The sequence below is a fragment of the Malaclemys terrapin genome, chromosome 1, assembly GCF_027887155.1.
Source record: "Malaclemys terrapin pileata isolate rMalTer1 chromosome 1, rMalTer1.hap1, whole genome shotgun sequence".
NCBI classification, from domain to species: domain Eukaryota; kingdom Metazoa; phylum Chordata; order Testudines; family Emydidae; genus Malaclemys; species Malaclemys terrapin.
Window position 1 is genome coordinate 353167980 of NC_071505.1, and position 14445 is coordinate 353182424.

General features: G+C 47.3%; 1 protein-coding gene across 1 annotated transcript; it reads left to right on the top strand.

Moving 5' to 3' along the window:
- Positions 1 to 948, top strand: LOC128833672 (olfactory receptor 51E1-like). Its single transcript, XM_054021724.1, has one exon. It carries the CDS (start codon positions 1 to 3, stop codon positions 946 to 948), a length of 948 nt encoding a protein of 315 aa, XP_053877699.1.
- The last annotated feature ends 13497 nt before the right edge of the window (positions 949 to 14445 follow it).

The window sequence follows — 14445 nt, forward strand, 5'->3', positions numbered from 1 at the left end:
ATGTCAGATTCCAACACAACCGACTTCACCAACCCCTCCACCTTCATCCTACTTGGCATTCCTGGCCTGGAGGCAGCCCATATCTGGATCTCCATTCCCTTCTGTGCTATGTACACCATAGCCATGTTGGGGAACTTCACCATCCTGTTCATCGTGAAGAGGGAGCAGAGCCTCCACGAGCCCATGTATTATTTCCTCTGCATGCTGGCCATCACTGACCTGCTCATTTCCACATCCACCATGCCCAAAATGCTGAGCATCTTCTGGTTCAATTCCAGGGAGATCAGTTTCAGTGCCTGCCTCACCCAGATGTACTTCATTCACTCCTTCTCTGGGATGGAATCTGGTATCCTTGTTTCCCTGGCTTTCGATCGCTACGTCGCCATCTGCCATCCCCTGAGACATTCCACCATCCTGACAAACTCTGTTGTGGCCAAGATAGGCCTGGCCTTGGTGCTGCGCAGTGGCATACTCGCATTACCCTATCCCTTCCTGGCGAGGTGGTGGCCATATTGCAGAACCAACCTCATTCCCCACTGCTATTGTCGGTTTATAGCTGTGGTGAAGCTGGCCTGCGCTGACATCCAAATAGGTAATTACTATGGCCTGTTTAATCTTGTCTCTGTGAACGGAATGGACGTGTTTTTTATTGCCATATCCTATACTCTGATCCTCCAGGCCATCTTCCGCCTCCCCACGAAGGATGCCCGGATCAAAACTTTTGGGACCTGCATCTCTCATCTTTGTGCCATCTTAGCTTTGTACATCCCAGATTTCTTCTCTGCTTTCACACAGAGATTTGGCCACAATGTGCCACTGCATTTCCTCGTTCTTATTGGCAATGTGTACCTCCTAGTGCCCCCTGTGCTACACCCCATCATTTACGGGGTGAAGACCAAAGAAATCCGGGACAGGCTGCTCCACCTCTCTACACATAAAGGGACCTAAATGTTTCCACCTTGTGCTCTGGCTCTCAGATTGAGCTCTGTGCAGAGCTGGCTGGTGCATGGTGCTGGGGCCTCTTCCCTCAATCACTTCCTGGACAGACAGAGAGACATTAAACCCTTCCCTGTCCTTACTGGGCTGTGTCAATGTGATGACCTGGGGAATCAGTCTATGTACACTAAACTTGGTTGCCACCTTTCTAATTGCTGGTAGCTGGATCCCTGAAATTTCAGTCTTGCCCCATCTCTTCTGTGAACCCTCAACCCTGCTGTGTGTCTTCTCCCCAAGGCCCTGCCCTTGTCACTTGCTCCTGTCTTCCCCTCCCCTTGTCATTTGTTATCCAGTCACCTCTAAAACCAATATGTTCTCAAATCTTATGGCAAGTCACCTAAGGGGCACTGATTTGTGTTAACATTTTAATGTTTATTTTTACTTTGTTACCAATTCTGTAGAGAGAGAGACCCTGTTTGGACTCCTGGGATCTATCTCAGCTCTGGGAGGGGAATGATGTATAATTTATTACAGCAGGAGCCAGATACATCTGGGGTTTAAATAACATCAGAATGGCCATATGGAGTAAAACCAATTGTCCATGTAGCCCAGCAGCCTGTCTTCTGACAGTGCCCAGTGCCAGGTGCCTCAGAGGGAATGAACAGAACATGGCAATCCTCACACGATTCATATGGAACAGCTTGGCAGAAGGGAGCAGAAGCCCTGAGCCCAGGCTACCTCTTCTTCAGCTGGCAGGAGTTTAATCCTCCAGCCCCAGAAAGAGTCACCGGGGGAGGGGAAGAGCCCAGATCGCTCCAGCTGGAGCAGCAGAAGAAGCCCTCAGCTCAGGCTGCCCTGAGCCTTAGCCATGAACACAGAGTGGAGGCAGGATCTGGGGACGGAGGGGGGAGTGAAGCCCTACTCATTTTTTACCCCCATCTTCCATACCGCTGCCGCCCAGGGGTTGTCTCATTTTCCCTGTTCTTGTCGAACCTCAGGGGGCTGTTTTTTTGTCTCTCTGCCCTGACCCTTTAGGGGGCTGTTCTCTTCCCTCCACCTCCCTTTCCCTTTCTGGAGATAGAGACGGGTTACATGGTGCCACCAGTGCCGTCGCCGCACTGGTGGTCTTCTCCCTCTTTGCCCATCCACGTGGGCCACAGAGTCATAACAGGGGCCCTGCCAGAGGATTTTCATGGGTCCACTACCCCTTCCCCCACTGTGCTAAAGGATGAGCTTCACCATTTTATGGTGGACAACTGTGGTTTCAAGGACAAGGTTTCTTGTCCTCTTGGCTATGAGGGCTGTTTTGGAAGAGTGGAGGGGAAACGGGAGGTAGGACATCCTGGCCTACCATTGGGCCCACAACTTCTGTGACAAGTCTTTCAGGTTGGCCAGCAATTGTTACAAGGCCAGCTGGGGATCCTCCTGCCTGTGAGGATCCTCCTCAGCCCTCAGAATGAAGCCAACCATCTTTTCTACATTGAACACCAGAGGCTCTAGAGTGGGTCTCCACAGTTGCGAATTGCTCTCCTTCCTTTGTGATGTAGGAAACCCACAAGGATCCAGCCGCCGTGACTAGTTGGTGGCTGCAGTGGGGGTACTGGGTATATTTTAGACACCTCAGCACTCATTCAGCTAGGGTGGCCACCCTGTTCTTCCCCGGTCTACAGCCTGAGATGCTGGGAGTTGCCAAGGTCATCTCAGGTCGCCTACTGCACCTCAGGCCTGTGTGGAGTGGCTGACATAAATATATTCAATGTCTTCCCCCTGAATACACACCCGGAGTGGGTGTGTTTCTATCAACAGGCGTCGGCCTTCCTCGGCACCTTGGATCCTCACTAGTATCTGGTCCTGGGTGCAGATTTTAATATCATCTTTGAGGACCAGAATCAAGAGTAGCCAGGCTGCTGCAGGCATCCTCAGAGATATCATCAATCATTACTCCCTGGTGGATGTCTCGTGCCACCATCACCCAGATGACAATTCCACTTTTACCTAAGTCCAGGTGGAGGTCTATCGGTTTTGCCACTCCTGGTTGGACTGCATGGATGGATTCTGTTTCCATCTCCCCCGGCCGATTCTCCCAGCATTTGGCTGGCTCTGTTCACAGCCTACAATTTAGTGGACATGATGGCCTCTTTCATCTCGGAGATCACCTGTAGCTCTTCACACTTAAGAGCCCCCTACACATACTCCAGGAGCTGGGGGCCACCTTATTGCCTACCACTCGGATTTTCCTTGAACGGGTCGTACAAGAGGATGCTACCCATTCACCCCTCATCCCAGAACCTCTGGAATTGTTGATTAGGCTCCAGTCTCCCGTTTTATAGCAGTTTGGGCATGAGGTGACTCCCGGTAGGGTGGGGTTCTAATTGGGTGAGCATTACCTGTATCAATGGAGTGGTATGCCCGTTCGGTTCGTCCTGGGTTAGCTGAGAACAATGGCGCAAAGCTAGTGCACAGCTCCTTGATCTGCTGCTGCTGAAGATGTCCAAGGGTCGTGGAGAGGTTCACCTCTTCCACGCCACCGCCACGTTTTCCTTCGTAGTAGACACCTTCAGGCCACTCAGCATCATTTGTTCCCTGGGCTGTAAACTGGGAAACCTTTAATTAAAAGGGCATAAGAGAATTAACATGGTATACCTTAGGCTTTATGTTGGAGGTGGGGGAGGCTATGAGATAGTTAACAGCTCCTAGGCGCTCCTGGACAATGAATGCTCCTTCCCACGATGCTTCCATTTTATGGGCCAGGAGCACCTTTAAGACCATGACTTGGTCTCCTACTTTGAAGGACCGTTCTCTGGAATGTTTATCATACCAGACCTTTTGCTCTTCCTTTCTTTAGCAAGGGCTAAAAAGTGTCAGAGGGTGCTTTGTAGGTTGCTTACAAAGTCTAGAATGTTAGTTCCTGGAGAAGGCATAAACCCCTCCCATTTCTGCTTCACCAACTGTAATGGTCCCTTAACCTCGTGGCCATACACAAGTTCAAATGGTGAAAACCCTAAACTGGGATGTGGTACAGCCCTGTAGGCAAAAAGCAACTGCTGCAACACTAGGTCCCAATCATTGGAGTGTTCATTTAAGAATTTACGTATCATGGCCCCCAAAGTTCCATTAAACCTCTCCACCAGGCCATTGGTTTCATGGTGGTAAGGGGTGGCAACCAAGTGATTCACCCCAGGAGCTTCCCACAGGCTTTTCAAGGTCCCTGCCAGGAAATTAGTTCCCGAATCTGTAAGGATGTCGGAGGGCCAACCTACCCTGGTGAAAATGTCTGCTAATGCCTGACACACACTTTTAGCCCTGGTGTTGCTTAAGGGTACTGCTTCTGGCCATCGGGTAGCAAAATCCATAAAAGTCAGTATGTACTGCTTTCCTCTGGGTGTCTTCTTTGGGAAAGGACCCAGAATATCCACAGCTACTCACTGAAATGGAACCTCAATTATGGGGAGTGGCTGGAGAGGGGCTTTGACCTGGTCTTCGGGCTTTCCCACTCATTGGCACACCTCACAAGACCGGACATAATTAGCAATGTCCTTGCCCATTCCCTCCCAGTGGAAGGACTTCCCCAACCGGTCTTTGGTTCTGTTCACCCCAGAATGGCCACTGAGATGATCATGGGCTAAGCTCAAGAGCTTTACCTGGTACTTAGTTGGAACTATCGACTGTCTTTGAGGATGCCAGTCTTCCTGGTGCCCACCAGAAAGAGTCTCCTTGTATAACAGTCCTTGTTCTACAACAAACAGGGATCGGTTAGAAGAGCTGAGAGGCGGTGGGGTGCTCCGTGCCGCCGCCCAAGATTTCTGAAGGCTGTCATCTGCTTCCGGCTTGGCCTGGAACTCTTCCCTTGATGCAGGAGACAACAGTTCCTCCTTGGATTGTGGACTTGGGCTTGGTCCCTCTGGAAGCGAGGGAGGTGCTGGGATTTTTTCCATTGACTGTGAACCGCTGTCCGCTGGTGCACTATGTGGTATTTCAGGCTCTGGCTGAGCCTCTTAGGTAGTGTTATCTGCTGCTTTTGCCAGTTCAGGCTCACTGGTGCCCTCTGGCGTTGGAGTTGTAGATGGGTTTGCAAGCGCTGGACTCAGTGCTGTCAATGGTTCTGGTGCTGGTTGCATTGCCAGCTCTGGGTCTGGGACTGGCTTTGGCTGGGTCTCTGGGATTGGATCCACTATGGCTGTTGCAGTCGTTGGCAGGGGATCCGGTTCCACCACCTCTGTCTGGGTCTCTGGTAACACAGATGGGGCCCTGGTGGACGGCTCAGGAACAGGGATGGGTGTGAAAGCTTGCTTAGCCTGGCTGTGGGTAACCATTCCCACCCTCTTTGCTAGCTTCACATGGTTGGCCAAGTCTTCCCCAGTAGCATGGGGATGGGATAATTGTCATAGATGGCAAAAGTCTACATTCCTGACCAGCCCTTGTACTGGACATGCAACTTGGTTGTAGGCAAGGTTACAGAGTGTGACAGGAAGGGTTGAATTGTCACTGGAGCCTCGTGGTTGATGAGTTTGGGGTCCACTAGGGATTGGTGGATAGTCGACACTTGTGCCCCAGTGTCCCTCCACGCGATAACCTTCTTTCCGCCCACTCTCAAGGATTCCCTTCGCTCCGAGGGTATTTGAGAGGCATCTGGGTCTGGGGATCTTGGGTGCGATTGTGGTATAATGAACTGTAATCGGTTGGGGTTCTTGGGGCAGTGGGCCTTTATATGTTCCAGTTCATTCCATTTAAAACATTGCCCTGCTAAGGTCTCACCGGGTCAAGGTTGGTTGGTGGAGACTGGGGTGGTGGGATGAGAAGGCGTCTGGGGTTGTTCCTTGGGATGTAGGTGGGGCCTTGGGTTGTCCCTGGTGATAGGGTTTTGTTTCAGGGTGTCCCTTCTGATATTCGCTCCAACTGCTACTAGTTTTTTTCTTTTCTGCCACCTCCACCCGTTTGGCTCCAATCTCCCCCACCTCAGTTACAATTTTGGGTTTCCTATCTAGGATGGATCTTTCTATTTCCTCAGGAACACCCTCTAAGAACTGCTCCATTTTCACTAGGGAAGACAGATCTTCCAGAGATTTAACATTTACTCCTGATATCCAGGCATCACAATTTGTCAATGTGGTAGGTATGTTGGGTAAATAACACGTCTGCTTTCCTCCTTAGGGCTCTGAACCGCCAATGGGCATGCTCGTGTGTTAGCCCCATTCTGATTCTGGCCTTGTTTTCAAAAAGTTCATAACTGTTCATGTGTTCTTTAGGCATTTCAGCCGCCACCTCTGCTAAGTGTCCACTGAGCTGCAGCCTCAGCTCTACCATGTACTGGTCTGTAGTGATGCTGTATCCAAGGCAGGCCCCTTCAAAATTTTCTAAGAAGGCCTCAGTATCATCGCCTGCCTTGTAGGTGGGGAATTTTCTGGGATTGAAATTGGTACCTGGAGAGGTGTTGCAAGGGTTGACTGCTATATTCTGCCTAGCTCTTGCTAATTCCAATTCATGCTTTCTCTCTCTTTCCCTCTCCTCCCTCTCTCTTTCTTTCTCCTCCCTCTCTTTTTCTTTCTGCGCCATAGCTCTCTCAGCAGCTTCTTTCTCGAGTTTTTTTTTAATTCGAGCAATCTGATGTTTCTTTTAATTTTCTTCTGCTTCTAGTCTGGCCAGTTCTAGTTGTTTAGTAGCTGCTTCACTGGTAGTCATTTTCCTGCTTTCTTGTGCTGGGCCACACCCCTCTGCAGTTCACTGAAAGTGGGATGCACTGAGATCAGGGCTGCTTAGGTAACAGAGACTTTCTAACTAGCTCTACTGGAGAGGTAGAAAGAAAGAAAAAACAAACAATTCAGCTTGTAAATTCCTTTGCTGTCTGCTTGCTCACAGTTTGAAACATCTTAACAAAGACCTTTGTTAAAAAAAATTAACACCTCTGCTTTCAGGGAAGGAGAGATAAGATATGCATCTACCTTCAGCTCTGCTTTCTAAGCAGCTAGAAAGGAGAGAAAAAAATCTTACTGGCTTTTGGTTTAAAATGGTACCACCGCTCTGCCACCATGTCAAGGTTCCTTCCCCACTCTGAACTTTAGGGTACAGATGTAGGGACCTGCATGAAAACCTCTAAGCTTCTCTACCAGCTTAGATCTGCTTTTGCTGCCACCACTCCCAATGTACTAACTCCCTTCTCTGGGTAGCCTTGAGAGACTCCTCCACCAATTCCCTGGTGAACACTGATCCACTGATCCAAAACCCCTTGGATCTTAAAACAAGGAGGAATTAATCATTCCCCCCTCCCTTCTCTTCCCTCCCGCCCCCCACCAATTCCTGGTGAGTCCAGATCAATCCCCGTGGATCTTAAAACAAGGGAAAATCAATCAGGTTCTTAAAAAGAAGGCTTTTAATTAAAGAAAGAAAGGTAAAAATCATCTTTGTAAAATCAGGATGGAAAATCACTTTACAGGGTAATCAAACTTAAAGAGCCCAGAGGAACCCCCTCTAGCCTTAGGTTCAAAGTACAGCAAACAGAGGTAAAATCCTCTCAGCAAAAAGAACATTTACAAGTTGAGAAAACAAAGATAAAACTAACATGTCTTGCCTGGCTGTTTACTTACAAGTTTGAAATATAAGAGACTTATTCAGAAAGATTTGGAGAGCCTGGATTGATGTCTGGTCCCTCTTAGTCCCAAGGGCAAACAACCCCCAAAACAAAGAGCACAAACAAAAGCCCCCCCCCCACCCAAGATTTAAAAGTATCTTGTCCCCTTATTGGTTCTTTGGGTCAGGTGTCAGCCAGGTTACCTGAGCTTCTTAACCCTTTACAGGTAAAAGGATTTTGGAGTCTCTGGCCAGGAGGGTTTATAGTATTGTACACAGGAGGGCTGTTACCCTTCCCTTTATAGTGATGACAGTCACCATCATCATCTCCATGGCAAACCCCAAAGGAACGTAACCTCCTTGCAAGCCGAGTCTCTGGGAAGGTGTTGAAGGTAGTCATTTTATGTTGACCCCTGGCAGTCTTGCCGTTGCACCAAAAATGTTGGTGTCCATGTGATCACTGGCTGTATAGTGGCATTCAATGGTATGTTCACTTCAGAATTTGCTGGTCTTTCACTCTTGTAATGTGTCCCTATGAAGAAAGCTGCAAAAACTGACACAGCTAATGGGGGTGGTTGCTGGGCTCTGTTTTGAATATCCTTGCTCCTTATTTTGTGCTACCCCATGATACAGAGCAGGTGTGGGAGACCACAAGCATAGAAAATGCCATCCCAGAGGTCCTCAGTCTCCATCAGCCTCCTCATATAGCTCCAGCCTCCTGCCTTGGAGTAAACCCATGTGAGCAAAGAGTACCGGAATAGCACAAAGACATAAGGATCCAGTCAGGTGGTTCATGCAATCCGTCGTGACCTAATAGGTGTGACACAGGTTTAGAAAGGGTTATAGAACTAGCAGGGTTATTTGCCCAAATTCAACCTTTAAAACATATTCGAGAAATACATAAATGGTAATTAGGGCTATTCCTTATAAATATCTGACATAGTCACGCTAAATGGACTAGAGTTTTGAAATGGAAACCTGTATTGTTAGAGAATTGGAAGTATTACTAATGGTATGTGTTTACTGTTATCTTGGTAGATTTTAACCATGTAAACAGATGGATCCTGTCTGTTTCTATATCTTTTGAATCAAAGATCAAAATGAAATATTAACATATGACACAGGTGAAATATACTCTAATACAAATCTCTAAACTATTAATAAAACAAAGAATAAAATCCATACAAAAATAAGAAACATATACGAAAAAATACATAGGCAAGCAAGTAGGCTAGACCATAGCCTACCACAGCCAGAGATTTAGAAGTGACAGAGAGAGTTAGGCAAGTGTGTGTGGAGGTGAATTAAAAAAAAGAGAGAGCAGGACCTAAATGCACCAAGAGAGAGAGAGAGAGAGAGAGAGGCCAGGCCCTCTCCCCTTCCACATTTGTGTAGCAGCTGGGGTTTACTGTCACAGACCCGTTCAAGCTCGTGCAGCTGAACACTCACCAGCCAAGCGTGTTTGTGGTCCACAAACAAGACCCATGTGATTTTGAGTCACAGCACTGTTCAGGCCCAGCCCCTGGCTCTGGGTTTCTAGGCCCACTCTCGGGGTGCATCTTCCGTTCTAGTGCCTCCCTCTGGGAGCAGAAACCTGAATGATGAGCACCAAGGCCCTGAGGCTAGCTTTGGCTCAGCTCCCCCAGACTCTCCAATTCCTTCAGCACACCCTTCCCAGAGCTCCCCCTTGGGCGCACTCTGTTTCCAGTTTCTCCTTTTCAGGTCATATGATCGCTAAACCAAACAGCCCCAGGCCCTGCACATGGCCAGAAAGAGTTAGTAACTTGCAGGCTATTGACCCAGATTCACCCTTTAGAGTCAGGTTAGAAAAGTATGTAAATGGTAACTAGGGCCATTCCACCTTAATTAGGCTAGACTTTTGAAATTTAGACTTGTATTATTAAAGAACTGGAAGAAGTTCATGACTCTAGTTCTCTACAGTTACCGACAGCTTGTGGAACCAAAAGTTTCCTGTCTAGAGCTGTATTCAGTTAATTCAGAGCTGAAAAGGAAATATTAATAGATGGAACTTGGGTGCAATAATATCATTTTCTATATGTCTCTTTACATTTCTGGTGAACTCTCTTCAACTGCTTAATGGATAATAGCCTTTTGTTAATCCAGGTAGTTAATTACCAGTGATGTTTAGGAAATAGAACAGGGGTGGGCAAACCTTTTGGTCTGAGGGCCACATTGGGTTTTGGAAATTGTATGGAGGGCCGGTTAGGGGAGGCTGTGATTTCCCAAACAGCCAGGCGTGGCCCAGCCCCCGCCCCATATCCGCGCACCACCTGCTTCTGACACCGCCCCGGAACTCCTGCCCCATCCAACCCTCCCTGTTCCCTGATGGCCCCCCTTGAAATCCTGCCCCATCCACCCCCCCCACTCCCTGTCCCCTGACCACCCCTTACTGTCCCATGCAACCCCTCCTCTCCTTCCTGACTGCCGCCCTGGGACCCCTGCCCCATCCAACCATCGCTCTACCTGTCCCCTGCCCCTGACTGCTCCCCACCGTCCGAACCAACCCCTCTCTGCTTCCTGACCAGGGGCAGCTCCAGGCACCAACGCAAGTGCGTGCCTGTGGTGGCAAGCTGAGGAGGGGGGGCAGTCAGGCTGCCTTCGGCGACATACCTGCGGGAGGTCTTCTGGTCCCACGGTTTCAGCGGCAATTTGGCAGCAGGTGGCACAGGACGGGCGGACCTCCCGCAGGCATGCCGCCGCTTCCCCAGTACCAGCCTACCTCCCGCAGGCTGCCTGACTGCCGTGCTTGGGGCAGCAAAATCCATTCCTGACTGCTCCCTGGGATGCCTTCCCCCATTCAACCCCCCTGTTCCCCACCCTCTGACCACCCCGCCCTCTGACCACCCCCTAATTCCTCTGCCCTCTATCCAACTCCCCTGCTCAGTGCCCCCTTACCGCGCTGCCTGGAGCACCGGTGGCTGGCGGCGCTACAGCTGGGGCTGGAGGGGAGGGGGAATAGAAAGTAAGGAGCCAGAGACTAGCCTTCCAGGCCAGGAGCTGAGGAGCCGGGCAGGGGGGTCCCAGTGGCAGGATGTGGCCAGCGGGCCATAGTTTGCCCACCTCTGAAATAGAAGGTTACTTTAAAAGCCTATTGTTGACCCAAGGACTGCTGTGCTGCCCAGGAATAGTAAAAAGGGCTCTTGGAACCTGATAGTTTTTATCTCAGATCTGCTTAAGCATCATCGGAGGAAGCTTGAGACATAAGTTTCTGGTCTCCTGTTATACCCTGGACAGACCTGATAATGAATATATCAACAATGGACTATAATCTCTTGACTAGTTCTGAAAGAACTAACTCTGAAGCCAGCCATCTCTACTATGAAACTGACTTAAAAACTCTAATCATGTCTCTGTGTATAATTATCTTTTAACCAATATGTTCTCTTTTAAAATAAGAATTGGCTGTAAGTGAGTATTTGGATAATATCTGAAACATTCATTCACCTGGGAGGTGATGTGTACAGTCCTTTGGGATTGGTAAAAGTTTATTATATGATGAACAGGATTATCAATAATCATCATCATACCTGACTTGTCTGTCTGGGTGGAAGCCCAAGGCTGGGTTACTTCAAGGGAACTATATTTTGGCTTCTGCGTAAGCAGTAAAGCATTGTGAAAGCTGTTTTGTTGCTGACTTGGTAAATCCATGTGTTAGAATAACCACCCATTTTGGGGGATTGTAAGATCCTTTCTTTGCAGTTTGCCCTAATTGAGCAATCTCAGAGTGGGCCACCCAGGAACCCCATTCACAGGTGGCTAAAACAATTCCTCTACTTGAGAAAGTAGAAGAGATACCTGGATCCAGGTAAATACAACACAACATCTGCACACCATTTACTTCCTCAGTGGACTTAAGAATGGCCATGTTGGGTTAGACCAAAGGTCCATCTAGCCCAGTATCCTGTCTTCCAACAGTGGCCAATGTCAGATGCTTCAGAGGGAATGAACAGAACAGATAATTATCAAGTGATCCATTCCCCATCACCCTTTCCCAGCTTCCAGCAAACAGAAGCTAGGGACATCATCCCTGCCCATCCTGGCTAATAGTCATTGATGCACCAATCCTCCATGAATTCTTCTAGTTATTTTAAAACCTGTAATAGTCTTGGCCTTCACAACATCCTCTGGCAAATAGCTTCACAGGTTGACTGTGTGTTGTGTGAAGAAATACTTCCTTTCATTTGTTTAAACCACTGACAATTAATTTCATTGGGTGACCCCTATTTTTTTTTGTGTTATGAGAAGGAGTAAATAACACTTCCTTATTTACGTTCTCCACACCATTTATGATTTTATAGACCTCTCTGATATTCCTCCTTAGTCATCTCTTTCCCAAGTTGAAAAGACCCATTCTTTTTAATCTCTCCTCATATGGAACCTGTCCTGTACCCCTAATCATTCTTGTTGCTCTTTTCCATAACATTTGCAATTCCAATATATCTTTTTGAGGTGGGTCAACCAGATCTGCAGACAGTATATTAGGTGTGGGCGTACCATGGAATTAGATAGAGGCAATATGATATTTTCAGTCTTCTTATCTTTCTATTTCTAACCGATTCCCTGCTGCATATTGAGTGGATATTTTCAGAGAACTATCCATAATGACGCCAAGCTCTCCTTCTTGAGTGATAACAGCTAATTTAGACCCCATAATTTTATATGTATGTTTGGGATTATGTTTTCCAATAGCCATTACTTTGTGCACACCTCCCTGGAGCATAATTTGTCCCTCCTGCAACTCATGGCTTCTGCTACATCTGGAATCTGTCTCTTTGCTGCAGCCACAGCTCTGCAACACAAAGTTTTTTCCACCCTTGTGCCTCTCTCCTGCCCCAGCTTCTCCTGACTCATCCAGTCTCTTTGGTTTTGAAGGCCTGAACAACAGTTCCTATCTCTGATCCCTCTTCTGGGAAGATTCCATTACTTCCATGCCCACTTCTCAGCAGAGTACCTGGAAGAAACTGGTTTCATCTAGTATTCAGTTACTCCCTTCTTCTGTCCAGCTGAGATCTTGTTAGGGCTAATAATCTTTAAGATGAACCTATTTATAAACAGATGCCTCCACCCCAAACTGCTGCCTCTGAGCACAAGGTGTGTGAGTGAAGAGAACAGGAGAATACCAAAACCTAAGGATACAGACAGTTCATACAATCACAAGAGTGTAAATTGGGTTAAAATAGCTCATCAATGTGCAGTGGCAAACAAAAAAGCTAACAGCATGTTTCGCATCATTAAGAAAGGATAAATAATGAGACAGAAAATATCATATTACCTCTATATAAACCCCTGTTACATCCACATATTGATTACCGTGTTCATATCTGGTCACCCCATTTCAAAAAAGATAGATTGGAATTGGAAAAGGTACAGAGAAAGGCAACAGAAATGACTAGGATGTATGGAACACCTACATTCTATTGATAAGTCAATCCATGGCTTTTAGCCAGGATGGGCAGGGATGGTGTCCCTAGCATTTGTTTGCCAGAATCTGGGTCTGGGCAACATGAATCACTTGATGATTTCCATGTTCTGTTCATTCCCTCTGAGGTACATGGCACTGGTCACTCTCGCCAAACAGGATTTTTGAGATGGACAATTGGTCTTACCCAATATGAGCATTCCAATGTTCTTATGTAGTCTCAAGATTTATCTGCCCCCCACTGGAACCCACTCCCCTTCCAGAGCTGACATAGAACCCAGGAGTCCTGACAGGGTCCCTTTCTCCATCGAGTTAGTAACAAAGTAAGAAGAGATTATGAGATGGTCAAAAAGCCACGATTCCACAGTCAAGAAAATGGACAACTTTGGCTAAAAACCTGGTTCAGTGGCAAAGTGAAGGCAGAAATTAAGGAGGGAAAGCAGCATATAATACATGGGGAAAAAAGGGGGAATAGATGACAAGCAATACAAATTGGAAGTTATGCAAATTCATAAGGGATGTTAAAGTCATCAGGGAAAAATCCATGCTTGGCAAGGCTTAGGATCACATTAAGGATGTTTTTAAGTACATAATGATCATAAGAAATCCTTAAAAAGGTATAGGGCAATGAGAGAAATAAAGGAAACTTGCTAATGTTGCAGAAAAGGTCGATGTGTTCAAGAATAGTTTTGTTCTGCATTTGGAAAGAAGCAGTATGAGGTGCTCATATAGGGTGAGCAGATGTCCCGATAAAATCGGAACTGTCCCGATATTTAAGCATTTGTCCCACATCCCGACCGATGTTTGGTCAGGACAAAATTTGTCCCAATATTTCGCACTCCATCGCTAATAATAGGCTCTGCAATCTAGCTTAGAAGGGCAGAGCAAGGCCCAGTGGCTGGAAGCTGATGCCAGACAAATTCCAGTTGGAAATAAGGGCCAAATTTTTAGCACTGTGGGTGATGAACTATTCAGGCGAACTGTGAAGGGAAGTGGTGGATTGTCCAACTCCCCATGTCTGCAGATCCAGACTGGAATCTTTAATGGATAATCTGTTTAAGGGCTTGTCTACCCTTAAAGTGCTGCTCTAGGGCTTCAGTGTAGACACTCTTTACACCGATGGCCGGGGTTCTCCCATCAGTATAGGTAATCCACCTCCCCGAAAGGTGGTAGCTAGGTTGATGGAAGAATTCATTTATTGATCTCATGCTGTCTACACTGGTGTTAGGTTGATATAGCAACATCTCTCAGGGGTGTGAATTAATTTGCTGTTGCAAAAGAAGCAGATGCCGTTTTAGGTTCTATTACTAGAGACATAGCTTGCTAGTTATGGGAGGTGAAAGTACCACTCTACTTGGTGATGGTTAGTCCTCAGCTGGAAAATTGTGACCGGTTTGGGTCACCAATGTATAGGAAGGATGTAGAGAAACTGGAAAGAATTTAGAGGTGAGACACAAAAATATCAAAAGAATGGAATAGAAGTCATATGAGGAAGTTGAAGGAAC

Coding starts and splice junctions, on each gene's coding strand:
- LOC128833672 (XM_054021724.1), top strand. CDS start 1: ATGTCAGATTCCAACACAACCGACTTCACCAACCCCTCCACCTTCATC.